A 27,118-nucleotide genomic window follows, 5' to 3' on the forward strand; every position below is an offset into this window, starting at 1 on the left:
TGTTTTTTCACTTGTTTACTTTTTTTTTTTTTTTTTTTGCGGTACGCAGGCCTCTCACTGCTGTGGCCTCCCCCGTCGCGGAGCACAGGCTCCGGACGCGCAGGCCCAGCGGCCACGGCTCACGGGCCCAGCCGCTCCGCGGCATGTGGGATCCTCCCGGACCGGGGCACAAACCTGTGTCCCCTGCATCGGCAGGCGGACTCCCAACCGCTGCGCCACCAGGGAAGCCCCCCTTGTTTACTTTTCATTTTAAATTTCCCCCATTAGAATTCTCAGTTCCATGAAATAGGAGACTTTTACTGTTGATTTAATGTGTGTGGTGTGTTATAGGTGCTCAGACACAACTTATTGAATGACTAATTGAATGCATGAATGGTCAGAGGCTGAGGGAAATGGTCAAGAGTCCTGTCATGCTCTTTGCCTGAAGAAAACCTCTTGCAAGAATGTCAGCTGATCTTCAGGTGCCTTTGCCTTGGCGCCAACCCAAACCTTCTCTCTACTTGCCCATCAATAGATACTAGGAACATGTATTTCCATCCTTTTCAGATTAAAGGATGGCATCTCTGATATAGGCTCCCTTTGGTCTCTACTGTGAAGCTGCAGTTGCTGAGACCAGTATCTTTCAGAATTTAGTCCGTATTTCTTATTCTAGCCTTTCTGGTCATCTGATGGGCTGGCTTCCAGGTATAATTTAGAATGTTGCTTCGGTGTTGTAAAGCTATTTATGCTATAGATCTTCTTTGAAATTTTGCCAACACATCTTAATAACTTTACAGTTTCTCCTGCTAATGATTTTTATCTGCCAGAGAGCCTGTCTAGTTAAAAATCAGATTGCTGAAGACACCTCGGGCACACGTTTTTCGTAATACTTAGGCTGATTTTGTTTTAAATTGTTTTTGCTTTGCTGCGAAATCCTAAAGGATGAGGAAAACAAACTGACTTCTCTTTTTTAAAAGAGGAGATGTGGGCTTCCCTGGTGGCTCAGTGGTTGAGAGTCCGCCTGCCGATGCAGGGGACACGGGTTCGTGCCCCGGTCCGGGAAGATCCCACATGCCGCGGAGCAGCTGGGCCCGTGAGCCTTGGCCGCTGAGCCTGTGCGTCCGGAGCCTATGCTCCATCCGCAACGGGAGAGGCCACAACAGTGAGAGGCCAAAGTACCGCAAAAAAAATAAAAAAAATAAAAAAAAATAATAATAAAAGAGGAGATGTTATTTGGGTTGAGAAGTTCTAGTTATACAAAATGTATTTCTCTAGTTCTTAACTGAATCAAAAATGAAGCAAACAGACAATTTGGGGAAATAGTTTGGGATGAACAGGCTTTGACATATTCATGGGTTCTCTCAGCTATTTTAAAATTATTTTGAAAGACTTATTTGCATTCTACAAATTAAAGATTTTAGCCCAAAGGAAAGACTAACGTCATGATTTTTTTCAGCTTGACCTTTTAGGGTGTTACACATTTATAAGCAGGAGTTTTCGAAGGGGGAACATAGATGGGACCTTTGTACAAAGTCAGTGGGCCAAAAGAAACACTCCATTGTTCCATAGTTTTGTGTTGCACATGGGAAAGCATCCCGAGCATTATGCCATTAAGGTGACCCAGATTACCAGATTTGTAAGAAAAGGCCAGTGGTCGGTTGAGCCACTTTGTGTGTAAAGGGTGGTGCATGTTGACTGCCAAATTTCTTTCGACACAAGAAAAAAAACATTCATATATCAAAAAATAATTCTTTTCTCATCCATTATGTAAGAAATTTATGCATGTTAGCACTTACCAGAAGAAATGGCACAGACACTTTCTGCTTTCAGCAGTTTGTTGAAATATCTTGATCAAAGGCATTTTCAACTTGAAGCTTGAAAGTGACAGTGTAAATATAGATAAGTTCAGTTTTAACAGATGGGTCTTTGCATCATCTTACCACTTTGTTCTTTTTACTCTGGCAATGCTATTAGCTATGGAGATCAACAGAAAACCGCTAAAGGTAAAAACCTTTTTCTCTGCTCTTGAAATGACAAGTCAAAAAGCACCCCTCCCTGCACCCCGCTGACCCGCTGCAACTACTCCCGGCTCATCCTGAAGAAGAGCATGGTGTCTAATCATCACTGTTCTCTGCTGCCAGGGTGGGTTGCCATTGTGGTTGCTGGTTGGACAACTTTTCTCACTCGGAAGGTTCTTCCTCCTGTTATAAGAAAGAGTATCAAACCCCAAAGATGCATGCACCTTGTGATGAAGTGGTTAGCTATGCTTCTATTCAGCCAAGGCTCATTAACTAGAGGAGAAAAAGAACATTTTATTAGGGCCTCTAATTTTCCAGGCATTATGCAAGATAATAGAGGAGGCACAGATGAGGTCTTGCTTATAAAGTCTTAGATCTCTTTCCCTTTGGGCACTGGGGAATGAGAAGGCAGAACTGAAAAGCTCTGGATGATTTTAAAATTTATTTGGTTCTGTAAAGCAGATGATCACATTTGTCAGGCACCCTTTCCAATATTAAACAGTGTCAGTTTAACACCAAATATATTTAATAAGTCTCTACCGCCCTAAGGAAACTTCTAGTTTGATGAAGAAAAGACCGCTTACAGCTCACTGTCAGACAGGCTGTGATAAACTGAGTAAGAGAGTGACAAAGAAAGTACACTGGAGCTTCAGAGCACAGAAAGATCCCACCTGATTCAGTGCCTGAGGAAAACTTTCTGAGGGAAGAGACAGGAAAGCTTGGTAAGTCGCATTACAAGGTGAAAAGAGCTGAAATACGGAGAGAAGGGAAAATAGAGGGCACTCCAGGTAGTACAGAACATATGGATTAAAAGTTGGGGCATATCCACGTAGCAAATTGAATGAAGTTGAGTGTAGAGCGTGACTTGAAAGACGGACCAGGACCAGTTTGGATGGGGCCCTGATTGCCAGCTAAGGACTCAGAGCCCAAGCATGGGAAGTCATTAAAGAATACTAAACAAGAAAATGTCATGTTCAGAGACGGACTTTTGATTCCTGGCAGCAAAGTGCATGATGGATTGGAGACAAGAGTCAGTAAACAGGGGGACCAATGAGGAGTATGTGGTGGTTAATGGTCTTTGAAGTGAGCAGAGGCAGATCCACCCTAGGTTATGATCACAACAAAACCCCTTCACAGAGTAGTGTCTTCCAAAGGGGTAGGATCTGTCTAGGACAAAAATTAAGTGGAACATCCACTGGAGATTCACTGTAATGGGATTTAGTCAGGGTGGTCTAAATGTGGGATTAGGAGCAATATCTAATGATGTTACAGATCAGTCAGCAGATAAATACTGTAAGACGTATATCCGTCAGTACAAATCTGCCTCTACTTGTTAAAGTCCTGGCCATCTCATTGTTCTCTGCAGCATTAAAGATTTCAGTGCTGTGTGCCTCAGCCAGCAGTAAAGGCAGCTTTGGCCCATTTCCCGTTGTTCTACAACTACACAGAAGTCTGAGTCTGGAAGGTAAATCTGTCCGGCCAGTTTTGAGTTTGACAGCCTGCATGAAAGTGGATGTTCCACACCATGCACTCCTGAAGCTTGCTGTCTCAGACACAGCCTTAACCCTTTGGTGGGTCACTTAGTTCCTGCTTGGTTGAGGCTTCAGCAGGTTTCAGATCTAGAAATATCCTACTTGCCTAAGGTGGGCTTTTGAAGTATATTTACTCTTGTCATCCCTTCCATCCCTAGGATATAAGATCTATGACTTCTTTTGTATCTATGATTTCTTTTGCATCTGTGATTTTTAAATATTCCATTATTAACTAAAAATGGAGACAAAATCCGTTCTCGGGACCAGCAGAAAAATGAACAAATGAAGGGACCCTTCATCTTTCCTAACTTTATTATGCCGGCCCCATCTTCTTCACCTGAAACAAGTTAAATGTAGAATTAGCACTAGAGTGAGTGTGTGAACTTGTTCTCTTTTGAACGCTAGCTACGTAGGTTATACTACAACACAAATTAAAATTCTAATGGAAGAAGAAAAATTGTCATGTAGTTTTTCAGTTTTAGAAATATCTGACAAACTGTGAGGCTTATGAGGAAGACTCAGACAGTCAAACATTCAGGGATGCATGGGAGCACTTTACTCTGAAATTATTGTCATGAAAGAACAAGTCCGTGCTGTCTTGCAAAATCATTCACGTTGCCAATTTAGTTAAAAGGGCAAGATGAGCCACGGGTGGAGCTCAGTGGCAACTAGGGTGTTCTCATTCATTGCCTACTCTGCCTTTTTGCTTTAAAGTGGGAATCACATAAGAACTCAAAGAATAAAAATGTTTTTACATTTTCAAGGGAAAAAAAGTAATTGGAAGTTAACTCACAGGACTTTAAAATTTTTGCTCTCCGGGGCACGAACCCGTGTCCCCTGCCTCGGCAGGCGGACTCTCAACCACTGCGCCACCAGGGAAGCCCGCACCAAATCTTTTAATGTGCAAGACGTGCCAGTTTTGCATAAGCTGTGTCATATTCAGCAATAGATTGTTGGCACAAACTAAGTTACCTAGTCTCCTGGTTTTTTGTCTCTTTCAATAAGAACGGGTAAATAGAGTTTCTAGAGCTGCAGCTGAAGCTCCTCTGACCAACTTTTTGGAAACATCCTTGTGAAGGGCGTTACCCTAGGACATGCAGATAAAATATATAAGGGAAACACTTCTGCATCCATAGAAATATACATAGAAGCCTGTTGGGATAATTATATTATTTCTTAAAAGTAAAATCAAGGAAACTAATGAACAACTTTCTCAGGATATTCTCTGCAGTCATTTGAGGCGTCGAGCATGGTATTCTGGTGCATCTGCACTTAGGAGCAGAGATGACCACAGATGTATGAAGTTCACCCTGGATCACTACCTCCTGTACAGGGCTTCTGCCTGTGCTGTCCTTTTATGGTTACTATATTATTATGATGATGTTTCTCAACCAACTGAATCACATAGTAGTATGTGAAATATTTTGATTCTTGTTTTAATGGGTATTCGCTAGCAGGTTTCCCAATGGTCCACTTGAGTGAAATGAACCAGCCCTTTCACAGCCATTAGTTGCAATTCAGGGAGACAAAACAAGACCCCCTGTCCAGCTTACTGAGATCTTATCCTGTATGTGTGACTTCCAGGAAGAGAGATTGAGAACCATTTATTAATCATTATGCCCCTAAATCAGATAGTTTTTCACTGGAGTACTGAAGCACTCAAATTAGCATCCTTCTTGAAGGCTAGTGAGGAATACAGCTTTCTGTGCTTTCATCAGCCTCTGCTGGCACCAGAGCTCTCAGAAGCCTTGTGACAGGACCTGGCCTGTGCAGCATCACATGTGATTTGCTTTTCTTCTTGGAAGGTCCACTCTGTGGCTTTTCTCTGGAATCTGGGAAGAAAATGTTTCTCAGCCTGGAGACTGGGATTGAGAAAGCTCCCCTTCCTCCTCATACAAGTCGGCTAAGGGGTAAGTGGGATGGATATGAGGGTGACAGTCATGGAGTCAGTGACTTGAACCTACCTGAGTATTCCAGCACCCCCCCCCCAGTGTTGTCACAGGGATGGATACCCTATGTGTGGAAAGTCATCAGAACCTCTCTCTAGCTTTCCATCTGTGTAATACTTAATGAGCTTGTCACTTTTGACTCTGGGCAGGGATGTAGATTTGGGGCTCTCTGACTTACTTTGCTTTATATTGTTATTTTCTTAATGTACTAGGGATGCTACAATACATGCCCATGTACCTACCACCCATCAGATGTAAACATTTTTCCCGTACCTGCTTCATAGCTGTTGTTTGTAAAGAAACAAACTATCCAAGTAAATGTGAAGTCCCCAGTTTTTACCTTCCCCAGTCTCACCCTGCTCTCTACCACTCCCCAGGATACAACTGTCATGTATTGGAAGTTGCACAATCCTGTTTTTTATACTTTTAAATTTTACTACACATATGAAACATGCTTATTACATACATGAGCCAAATTATTTGCATATTTTTCAAGTACATATTTTTTTTTACTTTAGGGGTGGGATGTGGTACTCTGGCAATTGCTACTTTTACTACCAAACATTTTGTTTTCAGAACTTGTTATAGTACCCTAGTTCGTTTGTTTAAATTGCTGTATATTACTTCATCTATGAAACTATCACTATTTATCCATTCCCACACTGATTGGAATTTTGAATTGATTCCATTGTTTTCCCGAAATAAGTAATACTGAAATAAATATCCCCTAGGAAATCTCCCCTAGGACATATGTGATAGAGCTTTTCTGGAGTACATATCAGTGGGTTTGTCATGTCATAGGGTATGTGCATTTTTGTGTCTGAGATATTGCCAAATTGCTCTCCAAATTGCACAACCAATTTATACTAGTACCAGCAATATGTGAGAACCCTCACTTGCCCAGGTCCCTGCCAGCACTTGATTATTATCAGATTTAATTATTTGCTAGTTGATGGATATGAATCTCATTGTTTTAATTTTCATGACTCATTATTTATGAAATTGAACAGCATTTTTTACAGGGCCATTTGGATTTCCTCTTCTCTAACTTATCTATTTCTACTCTTTGTCCATTCGTTTGTCTGTTCTCATTACTGATTTATAGAAACGTGTGTATATGTGTGATCCTAATGTATATGTATCGTAGTATATGTTTATATTTTATAATATACATTCATATATATGTAACTAATCCTTTGTTATACATGTGGAAAATTTTGCCTCTCATCTGCTGATTGCATGGTAATTTTTTAACTTTTTATTTTATATTGGAGTATAGTTGATTAACAATGTTGTGTTAGTTTCAGGTGTACAGCAAAGTGATTCAGTTATACATATACATGTATGTATTCTTTTTCAAATTCTTTTCCCATTTAGATTGTTACATAATACTGAGTAAAGTTCCCTGTGCTATGCAGTAGGTCCTTGTTGGTTATCCTTTTTAAGTATACCAGCGTGTATATGTCAATCCCAAACTTGACATCTTTTAGCACAAACAACTTTAAATTTTTGATGTAGTTAAATTTCTTTTATTCTGCTTTTTGTGCCTTGCTTAAGAAATCATTTTCTCCTCCATGGTTATATTTTATATTAATTCCTCCTATACTCTAAAGTGTTTTAATTTACTTCTGAAAGTTTTGTTTTAAAAATGTAGACTTTTAATTTATGTGGAGTTAATGAGTTAGTGTATGGTGTAAAGCATGAATCTTTTTTTCCCATATGAAAAACTAGTCCCAACAGCATTTACTGAAAAGCCCCATTCTTTCTCCATTGTTTTTACTGTCTTCTCTGTTGTATACTAAGATTCCATATATGCTTTGGACTTTTCTATATATGTTTTTCTCATATACGCTTTTTTTTCTGTTGATCTCAACTTCCCTATCCTTACAAGATACCATGTCATGTAAATACTATACCTTTATAATAAGCATTTTTATGGTGTACTTCATTATAGTGGGAGTACTTCAAAAATTTCACTTGAAGTATGCTACTAGTATAGTTTTTGGGATGACCTATTTTTTGTCAGATTAAGAGAACTATTCTCTAAGTCTAGTTTATTAAGAGAATTTATTATAAATAAGTATAAATTATTAATAGTGGTCTTCTGCATGTTAGAGTAACCATTTGATTGCCTCTTTTAGATTATTAATGCTGAAGATCATATTGATCTTTCTGATAATATATTGACCTTTCTGATAATGAACTATCCTTGCATTTCTGGTCTAAATCTTACTTGAATTGTATGTATTACTATGTCTTTTTTGTTTTGTTTTGTTTTTTAAAGTCTTAAAACATATTTTGGTAAACTGGCTTTTTATGGGTATTGATTTAAATAATTACTTTTCAGAAATGTTTCTTTGAAAAGCTAAACATGCAAAGGTTTGCCTTTCATTTTATTTCAAATATAGTCATTACCTAGGAAAAGGGATTCTCCATTTTCTGCCTATTGAGAATGAAAACATCCCCAGAACATAAGCCTAAAACATCTCCTTTTCCTATTTTTTAAACTCTGTGAAGACTGTCGCTTTTCTAAGAGTTGTGATCAGGCTCAGCTTCTCTCTCCCTTCCTAGGCTCTCTGGTGGGGTGTGACACCCCTCAGTCCTCCCTGGTGTGGGTCCCAGCACGACCCGCTAATTTTTGTTGTTGTTTGTTTTTTTGCGGTACGCGGGCCTCTCACTGTTGTGGCCTCTCCCGTTGCGGAGCACAGGCTCCGGACGCGCAGGCTCAGCGGCCATGGCTCACGGGCCCAGCCACTCCGCGGCATGTGGGATCCTCCCAGACCGGGGCACGAACCCCTGTCCCCAGCATCGGCAGGCAAACTCTCAACCACTGCTCCACCAGGGAAGCCCAACCCGCTGATTCTTAAGGCAGCAGAAGCTGCAATGACCACATTGTCAGTGCTCACCACATGCCCACGTATTCACATAACCCTCAGTCAGGCCGTTCACTCCCGCATCAAGCACCATTAGTGTTCCCATTTCACATGTATCATCTATCCTTCTAACAAAGTAGAAAATCTAGTACATTTTAGTTGTCCTTTGAGATGTCTACTATCTCCCATATCGTTATTGCCTAAATTTATTTTCATCTTTTTTGATCAATAGGAAATGTGGTATTGTTTTTACAAGCAATATTTAGTTGAATTAGCCATCAGATTTTATCTTTTTTTCCTCACCATTTATTTATTTATCTAATAAATCCTTAATGCATGCCCTCTATTGGCCTGCCATGGTTATGGGTACTTGGAGATACATCAGTGAACAGATAGTCAAAGTCCCTGAACTCATATAGTTGATATTCTAGTAAGAGGAGAGAGAAAAAACATTAACAACTAGTTATATAATAAAGACAAGTGCTATGGAGAAAAATAAGAGCATAAGGGTTATTACTGATGTAGGTTATCAGGAAAGAGCTCACAGATAAAGTGATATTTGAATGGATACTTGAAGGAAGTCTGGGAGGAAAGTACCCTATGCAGGGAAAACAGCATATGGTGCATGGGGGCAGCAAGAAACATCAAAGAGTCCAGTGTGTTGGAGCATAATGAGCAAAAAAGTATGGTAGTCAATGGTGGCAGAGATAGTGGGTAAGAGCGGGGGTGAGGGTTGAGGGAAATCCAACAAGACTTTCAGACCATTGTAAGCACTTTGGCATTTACTCTAAGTGAGATGGGATACCATCAGAGGGTCTTGAACAAAGAATTGATATGTTTTTGTTTTGGTGAGATCAAGATCTTGTGTTGGTGGCTTATGTATTTGGAGATAAGGAGATTCAAGAGCAGAAGCATGTAGACCAATTAAGAAATTATTATCATAATCCAGATGAGAAATGTTGGTGGCTTGGATGAGGGAGATAAAGATGGGGATGGTAAGAAGTGATCCCATTCTGGATATAATTTGAAGGTATATCTAAGAGGATTAGTTGATGGATTGATCAGGGGTATGAGTAAAAGTCCTGAGAATCTGGAAGGATGAGGGTGATACTGCTGAAATGACCAAGACTGCAGAATGAGCACGTTAAGAGGGTAAAAACCAGAAGTTTGGTTATAGATTTATAAGTTTGAGATTCCTATCAAACATCCAAGGATATTATTAGTCATTGGATATATGAGCCTGTAGTTCAAGAAGAGATTTGAATTGAAGTTATATATTTGGAGAACATAATTATAGATGATATTAATGTCATAACGTTGAATGAGGTCACCTAGGGAGTAAGTGTAGATAGGGAAAAGAGGAGAGGAGAAGTAGGGAATATACTTAGGGGTATTCCAATGTTATATGGTTGAGAAAATGAAGAGGACACAGCAAAATAGACCAAGATAAAGAGCCCAGTAGGGTGGAAGAATCAATGGAGAATGGTGTCCAAATATCAAACTAAGATAGTATTTCAAAGAGTAGGCCACTGTGTCATATGTTGTTAACAGGTCAAATGAGATGGTTAAGAAATAGCTACTAGATATAGCGATATATAATAGAAGTCATTTGAGACCAGGACACAAGGTATTTAATAGGAGTGGTGGGGAGTGGAGTCTGATTTCAATGGGTTTAAGAAAATAGACAAAAATGAATTGGAAATAAAAATATAATGCAAGTCCTTCAAAAAGTTTTACTTTAAAGGGAAGCAGAGAAATGGCTCAATAGCTACAGTATAACTGGAGTAATTGGAAGAGGATCTTTTTTTTTAAAGAGACAAAAACTTCAGCATTTATTTAAGATTTTTGTCTTCTTGCAAAATAGCTTCTTCAGTAATTATTTAAATTAGAATCTTTAGATAGTAAACTCTTGTTTTCATACACCTCCTGCCCTGTCCCCACCCACACAGAAGACTTAGGGAGAGCTTAGCTGGGTATCAAATTCTGAATAGGTGGTTATTTCTCTACCACTTTAAAGGTTTTAATTTGTGTCCTGGCATCTATTGTTGCTGAGAGAAAATCTTCTACCTGTCCATTTGAGTTTCTTACTAGGTAATCTGCCTCTTATTTAAAGTAACTTTTAAAGATTTTTTTCTTTGTCCTGATGCCCTAGAGTGGATTTACTTTTCATTTATACTATTCAATGATTACATTTGCTTTTAATCTGAAAACTCACTTCATTCTTTAATTTTATAAAATTATCCATAATAACCTTTTCCAAAACTTATTTTTTGCAGTTGAGTTAAATTCTCTTCTTCTGGAACTCCCATCATATATATATTGGAGCTTCTCAATCTGCCCTCCTTGGCTTGTAATTGCTCTTTCACATTTTCCAGTACTACTGTTTTAATTTTAAAAAATAATAAACCTACCATTGAAGTATTTGACACAGAGGAGGAAGTACAAAGTGTAATCTTGCACATTGGCTGCACTTCTGGCCCTGGTTATTTTTTAAAGTTATTTTTAAGGTTAATACACTGTATCATGCAGCTGGTTCAAAATCAAGTATTAAAAGCCTAAGCGTTGTCTGATATCAGCCTGGCAAAATCAAGCTGATTGAAATATTCTCTCCCATTTTCTCTTCTTGCTACACCTTCATCCCTAGAGAATAAGTAGGAAGCTTTCCCTTAAAAAAAAAAGTGTAAAAGAGCAAAAATAAAAAAGGTAGGAGCTCCAACAAAGAAAGGAACTCAATAAAAGGAGGGAGGGCATATATAGATAATTCACATTAAATGTTTCAAAGAATTAACCTCACTCATTTTCAAATAACTGTCAGTTAAAACAGTGGAAGATCATTTTTACCCATCAAATTAGCAATGATGGGAGGAAAAGAAAATTTTCTCTGACAGTTGTATGCTGATATAAAAGTTCACTGCTGGTCTGCTCTGAGTCTAAATTAGGACAGTTTGAAAGCACTGAGTGACAGCTATCAAAAACCTCATAAATGTTTTACCCCTTTCATGCAGCAACATTATTTCAGGGAATCAACCATTAGGCAATAAATGGAAATACAGGCCAAATCCCCTCCCCGCCAAGGGATGTTTATTGTACCATTATTTATGATATTTAAAAATTAGAAGCAGTCTATATCAATGGGCTACAAACTTTTTTGACTACTATCCACAGTAAGAAATAATAGGGTCTTCATCGTGAGCCAATAGTCATACACGTACATTAAAAAAATTTCAGGGCCTTCCCTGGTGGCGCAGTGGTTGAGAATCCGCCTGCCGATGCAGGGGATACGGGTTCGTGCCCCGGTCCGGGAAGATCCCACGTGCCGCGGAGCGGCTGGGCCCGTGAGCCATGGCCGCTGAGCCTGCGCGTCCGGAGCCTGTGCTCCGCAACGGGAGAGGCCACGGCAGTGAGAGGCCCGCGTACCACAAAAAAAAAAATTTCAGGTGACAAAACCACCCATTCCATTCCATTCATCTTAGTCTCTTTGGGCTGCTATAAGAGAAATATCATAAACTCAATGGCTTATAAACAACAAAAGTTTATTTCTCACAGTTCTGGAGGCTGGGAAGTCCAAGATCAAGGCTCCAGCAGATTCAGCGTCTGGTGAGAGCCCACTTCCTGGTTCACAGACAACTGTCTTTTTGCTGTGTCCTCACATGGCAGGAAGGTGGAGAAAGCTCTCTGGAACCATGAGGGCTCTGAGCTAATCACCTCAAGGGCCCCACCTCCATATACCATCACACTGGGGATTAGATTTCAACATATGAATTTGAGTGGAGGGGGACAAATGTTTGGTCCATAGCACCATTCCATTACATTCACTTAAACAAATTGACAAACAAAGCTGGATTTGACCCACTAAATTGATTCCACAGCCTAATTATAGGTTAACACTCAGTTTGAAAAGCACTGGCGCCTAAATAGGCATATGATGGAATATTAATTAATGCATCCATTACATTTTATGTTCAGTTTTTTACTTTTGTTTTGCTTTGGGGTTGGGCGGGGATTATGCTTTTTCAGCCAGCAACGGAGAGGATGTTTCCGTGTAACTCCATCTAATGGGGACTTACTATAATGATACCAGATCTCTGTTGCTGTGCCCAGTCATCCTCCTGTGTCTCTCTCTCAATACGTCATGGATCCTTCATGGATTCTTCATGATGTCCCCAAGCTCCCCCTCCTCTTACTTGTAACCTTTCCAAGCAGAGAGAATCTGCCTGGGTCGGTCACCCAACATTTAATTTCAAGCATTTATTATTGGTCTGCCATTGGTATTGGGACTTCATTCTCAATCTAATCAGTTAATACTAGCTGACCCAGGTTGATTTCATTTGAATCAACAAAGAATTGCTAAAAGCTGCATTTCCTAGAAAAAGTGGGAATCTAATTGGCAGATATTTGAGACGCTAATGTTAAATGCAAAAAGAAAAATAAAAAGCAACTTTTTTGCATTGGGCCTGTTTTCAACTTTTTTTTTAAGAAACTCTCTTAGAAGGAGAGAGACAGAAAAGGAATCTAAAATTTGTTTTACATTATGTTAATACTTACCAAATTTCTACAAAACAAGTATTGTAGGTTTATAATCAGAAAAAATAATCAGAATTGGCTCTGGGGAAAATGATCATTTTGCAAACCAGCATCATGTACTACTCTTGATTTATCTCATGCTCTTGGTATAAATATCTAAATATGAAGTCTCTATGAATAAAATTCTGTTTGAAGCAGAAAGCCCCCTGTTTGTCCTACTAACACCATTTCAGAATACATTGCTCAGTATACAGCTTGGTTTGGGAGGGCTGGGTACAAAGACCTAGAAAGATCCTTTCCCTAAGGCCCTACACTTCCCCACTCTTTATGTAACCGTTATTTATTGCCTGTTTTTATTTTTTCAATAAATCCCCTAATAACCTGAAGTTTGGAAATTTGGTTTGGGATAGGATTGGACAGAGTATCACCTCTTTTCTTTAACAGACCAAAATATCATTTGTCTGCTGAGGATGGCCATTTCTGTGGGCCCTAATAATTCCCTAAATAAAACTACTCACACATTCTAAAGTTCTAAATACTTTTGGTTCTAGCACACTAGGATTCATAACTCTCTTAGAAAAGGAAGGAGTATCTCTTAAGGCCCATTAAAAAAATCCAGATCAAAATGTCATGTGCTCGGGTAAATTTTCTTTCTTTTTAGGTATTGAGGATAAAATTTCAGCTTATGCTTTTACATGTCTTGTGTGATTACTGTTTCCCACTTCTTTTCAGTTGAGCCTGAAAAATTAGGTGAAACAAAATGTTTCTTTCAAGAATTAGCTAGAAAGATCTGGGCTGCCTGGTCAAAAAACCACTGACTAGTTGGTCCTTTACCAGTGTTTAAACAAGCTCATTATGTGAGATCCCACTTCATAGTGAGTTCCAGAAATGTTCCACAGATTATTTAGATGCCCTCATCCATGTGTTTGGTGATCCAGACCATCAAGCCAGTGGGAGTGGAGAAGGGGAAGCGAAAGGAGTACACACCTTCCTGAAAGATGCTTATATGCCACTTCTGTTCGCGTCCTGGTGGCTGCAAGGTGGGCTGTGAAATGTCACCTTTCACTAGATTCTGTTACTAACGGAAAGTGGGGAGAGTGAATACTGGGGGACAACTAGTAACTATTAGTTCATATTATAGGTTGTGGTGTTGATCCTATGAACAAGGCAAGTCATTTGAATGTTTTATTCAGAGGGATGCCATGATCATATTTGTTTCAAAATGTAATTTTTGTGTGAAAAGTGGATTGGAGGAAGCCCAAGTGAGTGTTAAGAAGCCATTTCTAAGGTCTAAGTGAGAGATCATGGCTAGGACTTGGCAGTAGCGCTAGAGAAGATAAAGGGAGTGGAATGAAGTCAAAAGACACTGAAGAGGTAAGGCTGATGGATGAAATGGGGGCAGAAGAGGTAGAGAAGCTATCCAGGTAACTCCTAGATTTCTGGTTTGTGTTGCAGACTCTAGAGGAAGACAATGTTTGGGGATGAGGTCTCTATGGACCCCTGAGTTTAGCTTTGGAAACATCTGTCAGAGAGGCTGTTTCTACACATCCAAAATAAACCACCAACTCACAGTCAGTGAGAGTCTCACATCTAGTCGTTGTTAACTCCTCTGTTCGAATGAACGTTCCCCTGTGAGGGTTCTTTATGTTAAAGGGCTTCGCGTGTATCGCATGTCACAGAATGGTTCATTGCACACAAACACAGGAAGGCCAGCCAGGCAGAGAGAGTCTTTTAGGCCTTGCTAATTCCTACTGTGGTCATCAATCGTGAACAGTCTTCTTTTGTGGGAAGCATGGACAGGACTGTTGGTCACACAGGACTAATAGTTACGTAGCCTTGTGTTGTGTACTGCAGCTGAACCCACACTCAGTGATGGGACTCATTGCGATTGTTCTAACCCGTGAGAAGCTACAAGAAATCTGGTGAAGCTGCAGAGCTAGAGAGCAGTGTTTCTGTTTCTCGGGCTGCTCGTGTATGCAATTTACTAAATGGTTAGTGTTTTGAGCTTTTTATTTGGTTTGGGGTATTTTTTCTTAGACCTACTTCTCTCTACTACAAGGTAACTAGAAAGAAACAAACCCCACCTAATCTAAGTGCTGTGTCCTCCTGCCCGATCTACCAAAATATCCTACAGTGAATGTGTAGATGGTGCTAACAGTTTTCTAGTCAACTACTTTGTGCCACTGATACTATGATTAAACATTTAAAGTTAAGTATGTTAGGATTTCCAATGGGCACTAATGTTTTAAAATTCAGTCACTTATCCTTCATTTAACAAATATTCAACATTCTACACTCTGGGCACTTGGGATACTTCGGTAAGAGACCAGTAAACACGATGATGGGCACCTCTGCCCTCCTGGAGCTTCCCTTCTTGAACTCCTTAGTCGTGGGATTAGATTCAGATAAGCCTGTCACTTTTTTCAGCCCTTCCAGTTCATGGCCTTTGTCAGTTTCTAACGCGTGGCTTTCTCAGCTGGCCTGGCTGGCTCCATCGGGATGGGTCTCATGAGACTCCAGCCCAGGCCTGGCCTTCACTTCAGTTGGCAGAGCCCAGAAAAGCACTGGGCAAAGGTCAGGGGATTCGTTATGTGAGGCAATGGGCTGTGTGCTTTAATCTGCTCTTCTGGTACCAGGGTGTGTGTGTGTGTGTGTGTGTGTGTGTGTGTGTGTGTGTGTGTGTGTGTGTGTGTGTGTGAGAGAGAGAGAGAGAGAGAGAGAGAGAGATTGGGAGGGAGAGAGGGAGGAAGAGGGAGGAAATGTAATTGATTTGGGGAGGATTTTGCGAAGGTTTATATAGGAAAGCAGCATGACCAAGAATCTAACGTGCCAAGCGGTAACCAAGAAGCATTTACCGTATTCCTCCTTCACCCCCCACCCTCTCCGCCAGTTTTAACCAAATTATTGCAGTGTGGTCTGCTTGCATACATGACTGAATGAAAAAGGAAATTTAAAAGTTCTTGCCATAAAGCCTGGAGGAAACCATACAAAAATCCAGCCTCTATTTCAGGAATATCTGCCGGACTGGTGGTTAGTATTTCCCTTCTTGTTCACTTTGATTAAAAGGCTGAGAGTCAGGTCTCTCTCTCTCTCTCTTTTTTTTTTAACCTTGCTTGTGAGATTTTTAGATGTAAAACTCCAACTTGGCTTAGCTGGTTGCTTTCCTTCTCCTCCCCCCTCATTCTTTCCTCTTCGGGCTTCATTTCTCCCTGCTCCCTCCTTGCTCTCCTCCTCCGCTCTTCTCCCTCTACTCTGAGCGAAACTTCTTTCTCTTGTCCGGCAGCTTATAAAATACTCTGATTAGGCAAAGCCTCAGACTGCCTTCCTCCCTGTCTGATCACCATTAAGATATAATTTGGGTCTTTGAAGTCCATTCTCTGCGCATATAAGAATCTGGCACATTTTGAGAAAGTCGACAGAGATAATAATTTGCACTCAGGAGACATTTCAGGGTTTTAATTCTGGCCTATGTTTTACATTTCAACAGTCAGTTTATATTTTAGAAGAGTATCGTAAAGAAGAAGTGACACCACAATTGCATGTTTGTTTTGCATTTTATTCCAGGTTTTCTAAAGTCTTGTGGATTGTCAGCACATTGAAGAAAAGGAAAATAAGACTTAGTCTTTTTGTATTTTTAGCCGTATATCTTGGCTGGTTTACTCCGGTGTTTCAGGTTCCTTCCTGCATACCTGATTAAAGCTATCCCATGGTGCCTGATGTGATGGGAAACATCACTTATTCTATCTCGTTAAAAAGCATTCAGCTGAACTTTCAACAGAAGGACGTGTTCTACCCCCTTAAAACATCGATTTTAAGGTCAAGGGGTCTCTGTTCGTTTCTGCAACAATTCGTTTCAAGCTGAGCGTGTTAGGTACTGTGAGGTAGTAGGGGGTACAGAGATGACCCTCAGGGGAGAGATAAGAAAGTAGTGGGCATCTCACGATGCTATGATAGAGGTTTGGCAAGGAGAGAGGAGGGGCACCTAACTTCCCCCGGTAGGGAGTGGAGGTCGTTGCTCGAAATACATCTAAGTTGAAGTGACCTTGAGCTGAGTCTTCGGAAGTGAGTGGCAGAGATGGATGAAGCGGGAAGAGGACGGGAGGCAGAGGGGCCGAAGGTGTGAACAGCCTGGAACCTTCTGAGAAGATTCCTCCATGGATAGAGGAAAGGGGGAGGTTTGGGGAGATGGTGGAAGATGGGCATGGGAAGGTGAAGGAGGCCAGATCCGATCACACAGGGCTGGAGGCACCTTGTTAAGGGTTTGTCACGTATACTGGACAGTTTGAAACAGGGGCTGCAGAGCTGCAGATGAAGGAGATCACGGTGGTGTCAGTGTGGAGAATAGATTTTTGCAAGGGTCTAACCAGGATTATTCTCGGAAATTTAGGCTCAGCTTGGTCCACACTTGAGGGCTGGTTGTGAGTCAATTTCATTTCTGGGTTATTCCAGGGCTTCTTGTCCTACTTCAAAGAAGGTGGCCAGGGGAGCTCAGCTCCTGTGGCGCTGGGGAAGGCCGGGAGAGCCCAGCTCACCTCATGTCCGCACTTGTTAGGATTTGTTTATACTGAATGTCTCACGATAAATGACATTAGATGTGACAGCACGGGTGAGCCTTTTTGCTCCTTGAAAACAGAGTGACAGGTTGAAGACGATGGGGAGTACTGAAAAACCCGCTGGACCGGGGACGGGAGGCCTGGCTGCTGCTCCCAGCTCGGCTGTAACCACCAGTGGGATCTTGTACACGTCACTTCATCCCTCTAGGCTTTGCCTACCTCATCTGTAACGTGACATCTTTATGGTGACATGGTCATTAGGGCCCCATCCAGCCGCCGGGCTCTCTGATTGTGATTCTGTCTCCCCAGTGGGCCCCCCGACCCCCAACCTCAGGCTGCCAGACATTCTGATTAATAGAGAAACTAGGAAAGCCATTTATTTAAACTAAGTTTCAGTTTAAAGAATATCATCTAGTGAGCGTGGGAAATAATTTTCGAAGGAAAAAAATTGTGATTCGTGTTTGTCCTATGCAGATGGTAAAAGGGAAGCAGAAAGCCACCTGCACACAACTTCCTTCTTTTGCTCTTGACTTTTTCTGCTTGTCCCTCCTGCAAAAGTAGAGAGGAGATTGTCTGGGGATTCTGAGGGGACTGAGGGTAAGACACTGACGGGGAAGGCTGACCTATGGGAACCTGAGTTCTCCTGCCTTCCAGAGGAGCAGTGCAGCCTTTATTTGGCTTGAGCAGCCATTCAGGTGGATCCTCGGTAGAATTTTGAGTAACTGTGACCTTCTTTGCCTTTGTGAAAATCTCTTGCACCTGCATCCTGCGCTCTCAGGTTATATAGGCCCATCCCCCAACCTCTAAATTACCCTCTGCTCTCTTTTACCCAAACTAACTTCTCCCAGAGCTGAATGATGATGTGGATATTCTTGAGGTGGGGAAAGAACTTCTAATGCCTCTGACCTACCTTACACCCACCAATATTCCCTCCCACCCCCCGCCAAACACACACACACACAGTGCACATATCTCTTCACTCATCAAATCCTGCAAGGCATTTTGGTGGGAGTGGGTGCAGAGTGATAAACAGTTGAGGAAGGTCTGTGTCTTGCCCTGAGGAAACCTACAGCAGCACAGGCAGTGAGGACTCATTTATTCCACATACAGGGATTCGTTACCTTGTGACTTCCATGTCAGGGCACATTTTATAGTAGAGGAATGAACAGGTCAGTCTCGGGGGAGCGTAGAAGGCTTCATGGAGGTAGTGATATTGGAGCATGCTTTTGAAGAGCAGATAAATTGGGCATTTGTCCGGCAGCAGCCTTGAAGGTAAAGGAATAGAGGCCCTGAAGGAGGATGTTTTAAGTCTAGAGAAGTGTGGTGAGCATTGGGGGAGGAGGAGATACATCCCAGAGAGAATTCTGAGGTTGAATAACCCCCTCATGGTGACTAGTGACACATGATGGGGTTGGAGTATCCGGTAACCAGGGAGCCCTAATCTCATCAAACATGTTAGAAAATGGATGAGATGAAGCTGTTTGTTCATGAGGTGGGGCCTGGGGGCAGGTAGGAGATGTGAGTTCATTCCGTTTAGACAGGAATGATTTTAGATGCTTATGGGTATCCAGGTGACTGTCTCCCCATGTCTGAGGCACCTGCCCTCTGGGTCTTTAACATTTACGTGATGCTCTGAGTAAACTGCCACCTTGGGGATTCCCTATAGCTTTTCTTCTCCATTTGGAAGTAAAGTTTTGACTGGTAACGTGATCACAAGTGATTGAAAGTGGAAAAATTCATTTGAATCACTTTTCAGTTTGATGGGAAGATGAATGTTTTATTACTGCTCTCCAAGATGTGAAATAACTGATTTCTCTCAAACAGAATGCAATGAAAAGCATTTTAGTGTCTGTTCCCTTTGACTTCTGGATAGGTGGACAATCTTCTTGAATCAATAGCAGTTCAGGGTTTGGCTCAGCCTGCTTTTTCCAACCCTTTTCCATCAGCCAACTGATTTAGGAGAAACACGGCCAGGTCACTGAGTTACAGGTTCCAGAGTTATGCTGTGGTGGTCCCTTAGGGTGGTAAACATAAGGCTCCTGGGAATTGAACATTTAATTCAGGAGGACTGAAAACAAGCTCTCCTGAGCCAAGATGTTAGATTTACAGGGAAATGTAAAGGTAGCCTGTCCTTCTCCCTTCCACACAACCTTTTCCTCCATAAATACATTCTCCTTGTCCTTATCTTCTCCTGACCCTAGTCTTTTCATAGATTTTGACCTTGATTTTGATTTACCTTCACATTGACACATTGTCTGTTTTTAATTTCCTGTCTGACCTGAGGTTAAGATGAGAAGCAAGGCCAGCAAACTGATTTAGACAGGATCTCTCAGGCTTTCTCACTTTCCCTGGGATCAACTTGTGTCCAGATTTATGTGTTCGAAAATAAATTGCATCAACTGACCCAGAGGTGATTAGACTCTAGGGGCTCAATTTACACTAGCTAACCTCGTGAGATGGGCCAATATACCAGAATGCCAATACATTTGTTTATTCTCTATTTCAGCTGTGAAGCAGTTTCATTTCAGCTGGTTATTGTATTAGTTTTCCAGAAAGAGAGCCCAGAAAACAAGATGAGAATCAGAAGGTCATGTGGCAATTGTAGAGTCGCAATGGAGGGAACTGTGTGGCCCTCAAGGGAGAGCATCAGCCCGCTCTGAAAGATTATTGTACCTGTCTCTGTATTGGGACATTCTCGTTGGTCCCAAGTAATTGGATGAGACAAAGTCATTATTTTCTTCAGCATTCTTCATCAAACATTAATTGATTAGACTAGATTATCTCTAAAGTCCCTTCTGCCTCCAAATTTCTGTGCTCTGCTAAAAATCCCCTCTCCTTATGGCTATGTTTCAGTCATGGCTGGATAGTTGTCTTCCAGATTGATGTTTAAGAAGTCAACCTCAGGCTCTATAACAGGCTTTTAAAGACTGTCTTCATTTTCTATTGCTTCTAAAACAGATTACCTTAAACTTAGAGACTTATAAAAACCCATTTATTAGCTCACCGTTCTGTAAGTGAGAAGTCTGGACACAGGCTGGTGTAACTGGATTCTCTGCTCAGAGTTCACAAGGCTGAAATCAAACTGTCATTAGGGCTGCATTACCCTCAGGAGGTCCTGGGAATGAATTTGCTTCCAAGTTCATTCAGGTTGTTGACGAAATTCAGTTCCTTGCTGTTGTAGGACTGTCATCCCCATTTCCTTGCTAATTGTCAGCTGGGAGCCCATTTTTGCCCCTGGAGTCTGCCTGCACTGCATCTCATGCTTCCTATATGGCCCCTCCAGCAACAGCAGGATAAGTCCCTCTCGAGTTTCTAACCTCTCTGACTTCCCCTTCTGCACATCTCACTGGCTAACTTCCTCTCCTGCTTTTACAGACTAATGTGATTACATTTAATCACCCAGACAATCCAGAATAATCTCCCTATTTTAAAGTCAGTTGATTAGTAACCTTAATTACATCTGCGAAGTCCTGCTAGAGCAATACCTAGGTTAATGTTTGAATAACCAGAGAAGATAATCTGGGGGCAGGGGGGACCTCTTTAGCGTTCTGCCTATCCAGTCTCATCAGCAACATTTTGAAATGATGTCTTGTCTTTATTGGAGTGATCATATCTGTGGATGACTGGTTTCATCTATTTACACATATTCTTTTTATTTGCAATTTCATAGGATAGTATTTTCTGATCCTACTTTCATATTTCAGCATTTCGACCCCTTGGCTTAGAAGGTTCTGTGTTACAAAAAGTACATTTATTGGTTGGCTAAATGGGGGAGAATGATGTTTTTCTCTCCCCCTCACCCAGCTGAGGCTGCTTGGGGCAGATGGGCTCTATTCTCACAGATTTCAAAATCATAGCAAATTTGATTTGCGTTAGTTCAGTGATTCTCAGTTTACCTGTGGTAAAGCCAGGGCATTTGTTTGTAAGGTCTAATACACAACCAAGGCTGAGAACTATTGATATGCTCCCAACATACTATTTTGGAAATAAGGAGGCTGAGGGTGAGAAATGATTCACTTCAAGTCCCATACCTAGTGACAAATCTGGTGCTAGGGTTATGGTTTAATTATTTATAGAGTTCAGTGCTCAGTAATTATATGCAAAATGAGTGTTAAGGTCTGGAACTCCCTGCTTCTCGCTTCAGTAGCAAAATTCTTTCTAGGACTTTAAGAAACTATTAGACCTTGCAAAATAAGTTTAAAGGTCTCTTCTCAGCGGTTTGGTCTGCTCATGAGCAATAATAAACACAGATACATTCTGCACTAGCCAGGAGCTAGATGCATGGACCTCCCCAATCTCAGTGTCTCAGAGCTGCACCATCCAATGGGGTGGCCACTCACTGCCCATGGCTCTTGAGCATTTTAAATGTGGCTGGTGCCAGTTGTGATGTGCTGTGAGTGTGAAATACACAACAGATTCAAAGACTCATTATGAAAAAAGAGTGTATGAAATACTTCAATACTTTTCATACTTACTGCATGATGAAGTGATAATATTTTGTATATATTGGGTTAAATAGGGTATATAATTAAAATTTATTTCTTAATATGGTTACCGGGAAATTTAAAATTACACATACGACTGGCATCTGTAGCTGGCATTATATTTCAGTGAGACATTTCTCTTCCTGAGAACATGTTCTATTAAAGCAGTTAACAATGAATGGTCCACGCCAAGCTATTACACCTTCTGTGATCTTGAAGAGTGAAGTGGTGTATTGTAAACTTCCTGGCGATGAGACGTGACATTGATCTGCCCCGTGTTTGCCATCTATCTGGCAGCCAGTCAGTCTGGCGAAATAGACTTCTTTCTATTTATAATATAGGCTCAAAGGAGGCGGGGGGATGCCCCCGTGTCACGGAAAGGGCACACTTCATACCTCTTAAGTAATGTACCCGAAAGTAGACCAAGTGCTCTTGGAGGCTCTAAGACAGAGAGATGAATATCCCTTAAACAATTCTGCTCCTAAAGAAACTGCAATGTCAGCATTTATGAATTATCACTGTCCTTGACAGGCCCAAAGTACTGGAAGTACTGTGGTGCCTACCCTTGCCCATAATGCAAATCCAGATTTTCCTCTCTCTCTTTTTCTTGTTCTCTGTAGTTTGGCCTGCCTCACTGGTACTCTACTTGTGTGTTTAGTGGACCCAGTTTAGCATTTTCAAAGAAGCATGGGAAGGCAAAGGCAAAGACAGGCAAGCCTTGGAGACGGTTCCAATCCTGACCCAGAAGTAGTCCATCTCAGTTTGCGGGATCCCCTTAACTTCTCAAAGCTCCTCTAAACTTTCATTTCCTCAATTTTAAAATGAGGGTCTCTTGCAAGGAACGAATGAAGTAATAAGGCACTCAGCACACTTATTCCTTGGCAGATTTTGGAGGGGACATCTACTCTGTGCGGCCCAGGCCTAGCTGCTGGGGATAAAAGAGTGAGTGACACACAGCTACTGCCCCCAGTTTGCTCGCAGCTAGAGGAGGAGAAAGACAAGGAGCCCAGCAGCATCAGGACAGGAGAAGTCCTCTGTCCCTGGCAGCTGTTCATTACGTTGCACTGCGCGGGGTTTGGCATATCACAAAAGTCTGGTATGGTGTGTAGGTGAGGGGACAGACCCACAGTCATGAAGTGACTGCCCGAGTCGCCACATCAGGTGATGCTGGGCTGTGTCCAGGGCACAGGATTGCTGACTCCTTCTCTAGCAGTGCTTTTCCCAGGAGAGCACATTGCCTCACTCTTGGTTTCCCAACTTGTTTACCCTAAAAGAACAACTTCACCACTTTGGACTTGATAAAAGGAAAAAAAGAGTTTCTTCCAACTTTTGCTCTATATATAATCTGGGCATGTGAGTGACTCCTTCAGTACTTGGAGTTATTGTAGTAATCATTGTCAGATTATAATCTCATCAAGATACTGAATGTTTTTGTTACCTGAAAACTTCCTTCTGTGAGATCTTCAACAGCTCATCTATTTCCTGTTAAATCAGGTAAAACAAAGCCTATACTTCCATCTGAGAGTCTTGGAAGAAACTCCAACATCTTCAACTTTGTTTAAGGCACATTCTCTGTGTTCTATGTGATCTATCACAGTAATAAAATATTAGATCATTAAAAAAAAGCCACTTGTGGAAAGAGAGATAGCAGAAATCCAGTAAGAGGTTTGCTTTTTCAAATTCTATTTTGGAAGACAATGACTTGGTAGGTGCAATGCTGTAAGATATAAAAAGGAACAGAACATATTGTTCAAATAAGCACCCACCTATGCAATTGATTTACTCTTCCATGTAAGAGTTACACCTGCATCATGCATCAGTGAATGCGCCAGGTAAATCAGGCTGGGTGAGTTTGGTCTAGCTTTGTGGCGAGGTGTTTCAAAGTGCCACTGGGTCCTACTGGTTTCAAACAGAATGCCCCATGCACCAAGGAAGGCCCACTCCCAACAGAATGCCCATGCATATACCAAGATAGGAGAAGCACCAAGCTTCTGGTGTTGAAATGGCCCTTATTCTTTCACTCCCTGGAAAGGAAGAGGTGGAGACCCAGGCTCCTGTAACCCAGCTGCCTTCTCTGTGTTCTCACAGGAAGAGTCCTCACTTCAAACCAAGCCTCTTATTGTTGGAATTCATCTACCCAATTGTCAGCTCTAGAAACCCATGACTCACGAAACAAATGATCTGGACCCAGTAACAGCAGTGTATAATTTTCCTACAGTAGATGAGATAGTGATTAGGGGAAAAATCAGCCTCTGGATTATTCCCCCACACTTGGGCCTCCAGGTAGAAGGTGTGCGATTTGCCTGTACACCTAAGCAGAAGTGATCAGCATTCCTGCCTTATCCTGGGAGACGTACACATTACATTATGATGATCCTTCCCCTCCCCTGGACTCTCATGTGATGTAAGTGCTTGATTGAAGAGTGGAGTCTCACGTATTGTGGCTGATTGCTTTACCATGTCCCTAGACTTCCTTTCCAGGACATACAATGAAGGCCCCATTCCCAATCCCATGGAAACCTAAAACGGTCTATTTAATCACTAGTATCAGAAAGTGTAATAAATAGCTAGTATTGATATATGCAGAGGGCAGGCCAAGTGCTTTGAATCAACATCTCATTCAGTTGCCTCCTGATTTTCTCATGAAAAGAGGAATAATATTATCGTCTCCATATTAGAGATGAGTAACCTGAGGTTTGGTAAAGCCAGGATTTGAACCTGATCCACAGCTTGTGCCCTGAACCCCTAAGCTCACCCTCTCTATAGGTGAAGAGCAAGGATAACATCTGAGGTAGAGTCTGATGGTAATTTCTATAGACCTGGGAAAGTATCTATGAATGATTATTAACTAAATGTGACCATCTGACAGTGGAACAGATGGCATCAAATGAAATCAAGTGGCCAGGGTTCACTCCGTAGCACTGTCTCCTACCTCTTGTGTCAATGTCAGCAGATTGTTTAATCTTTGTACCTGTTACCTCACCTGGAGCCTAGAGAATATCATTTACTTCCCCAGCTGGTGGTGTGCTGGGTCCAGCTCATACTGGCTTGTGAATCCACATTCAGTGATGTCAGTGATCCAGTGAATCCGTGTTAAGTGACTTGGTAGCTTAAAATCAGCCTTGGTGGAGGTATTTATACCACAGAGATTGGCAAATGCTACAAATCATGGCCCTTTTAAAATTATTATTCCAGAAAGACAATTGTTAAATATTAATACACCACTGGCTGTGACTCAAAGGGAGATACAGTGTGAATTGTCACATTCTAAAGGTAAACAAAGGCACACTAGGTACCCTAAAAAAAACTTCTATAAATATAGTCTTACCTAAGTCTTCCGTGAATCTTTTATCCCCATCATTCTGCGTTTGGGAAGACCTCTGAAAACATAACCATAGTGATTTTATATGTCACTACAAATATACAATTTTATTTTGTGTATTGTTTCTGTTATGAAAACACATATGCTCCTGTAACAGTCTGTTTCTGAACGCAGATACAAACATATAAGCCGTAAAGTGTATATATAAATGTTGTCAATTAGAAATATAAAATATAATGCCACGTATGTAATTTAAAATTCTCTACTAGTCACATTTTAAAAAAAAGAAATGGGGGATATAAGTTTTTAATATTTTATTCAGCAATCCAAATTACGATTTTAACGTATAGTCAACATAAACGTTATTGAAATATTTTGCATCCTTTTTTGTACCAAGCCTTCAAAATACATGTATATTTTATACTTACAGCACATCTCAATTCAGATCCTAACTTTTCATCAGAAATACTTGATCTGTACTTAGATTTATAAAATGTACAGCTGAAAAAGGTTTACATACCCAATCTGTTCTTAATATACTTAATTAAATATTTAATTGAAATATTTAATTAAAATTAAGTAAAATTTAGCTTATTTAACTCCTCAGTTGCACTAGCCACACTTCAAGTACTCAATAGTTATAGGTGACTGGTAGTAGCCGAACTGGTCAGCACAGGTGACCATATATGCTCTGTTTTTTGTTTTTTTATAAAAATGGAGATGTATTATATATACCACTCCCAAAGTTTTTTTTTCCCTCATACCGTACACATCTAAACTACTTTCCCACCCTATATTCCCCACTGGATCCCTGCGAGGAGAGAAATCTCAGCGAGAGTAATGATATCAATAATGTCTGTGAATTTCTTCTCCCTCACCGATGGGAAGGAGATAAATTGACCTAAGGCATTTTGTGTCTGACCAGTTTTCAAATGACCACCACCAAAAAGTGAATAATAACATGAACTCCAGATACAAACTGTTCAAATAAATACCTGCAGCTAACCAGAATGGATCATTTCAAATACCCTTTTGGATGAGCCTCTTCCTTTTTCAGTGCTGAGTTCTTAGAAAAGCTTCATCAGGAAATCAATGAGATTCAGTTTTGCAATATTTCATTAGTAATCAACACTAGCATTAGAAAGTACACATTTATTAGGTTATCTACCTGGAGTCTTGGTTTTGCAATATAAACAATTCTGCTTCTGTTGGGGTTTTTATTTTTTATTTTTTATTTTTTTTGCGGTATGCGGGCCTCTCACTGTTGTGGCCTCTCCCGTTGCGGGGCACAGGCTCCAGACGCGCAGGCTCAGCGGCTATGGCTCACGGGCCCAGCCGCTCCGCGGCACGTGGGATCTTCCCGGACCGGGGCACGAACCCATGTCCCCTGCATCGGCAGGCGGACTCTCAACCACTGCGCCACCAGGGAAGCCCTGTTGGGGTTTTTAAAATCAGCTCTCTCTCTTTCCATAGCAGAATCACTAGATCAGTAAAACAGACATTTGAGAAAACTTCTTATTTCTGATCAATTCAGCTGTCATTTTGATATTCTTTGTTACTTGGCCATAACAGAACTACAAGCTCCTAAATCTATTATTTTACTCCTCCCACTTATTAAAATGCTAACATCATACTTTTAAGGATGCTTTTGACCATTTTCCTTTTAAGTACTTGATACAGATCAGAGAATCAGAGGGTGTAGGTGGTTTTGGGTGGTGGTTCGTTTTGTCTCTGACAAATTACTAACCAGATATGATCACATTTTTTCCTGTATGGCTTCATATACTTTTTAATGTTACTTTTTTTTTTTTTTTTTTTCCTTGCGGTACGCGGGCCTCTCACTGCTGTGGCCTCTCCCGTTGCGGAGCACAGGCTCCGGACGCG

At 41.1% G+C, this 27,118-nt stretch overlaps 1 protein-coding gene across 6 annotated transcripts in view; it reads left to right on the top strand.

Moving 5' to 3' along the window:
- GHR (growth hormone receptor) overlaps positions 1-27,118 on the top strand; it is a 292,065-nt gene that overhangs the window by 96,978 nt on the left and 167,969 nt on the right. The window contains exon 1 of one of the 6 annotated variants that reach the window (XM_028492884.2): positions 5,298-5,439. The exons of the other annotated variants lie outside the window; for them this stretch is intronic. Coding sequence (XP_028348685.1) covers positions 5,373-5,439 — 67 coding nt within the window. The 5' untranslated portion in view covers positions 5,298-5,372. Of the gene's footprint in view, positions 1-5,297; positions 5,440-27,118 lie in introns of those variants that run through there. 6 annotated transcript variants of the gene reach the window in all.

Source organism: Physeter macrocephalus, chromosome 8, assembly GCF_002837175.3.
Source record: "Physeter macrocephalus isolate SW-GA chromosome 8, ASM283717v5, whole genome shotgun sequence".
NCBI classification, from domain to species: domain Eukaryota; kingdom Metazoa; phylum Chordata; class Mammalia; order Artiodactyla; family Physeteridae; genus Physeter; species Physeter macrocephalus.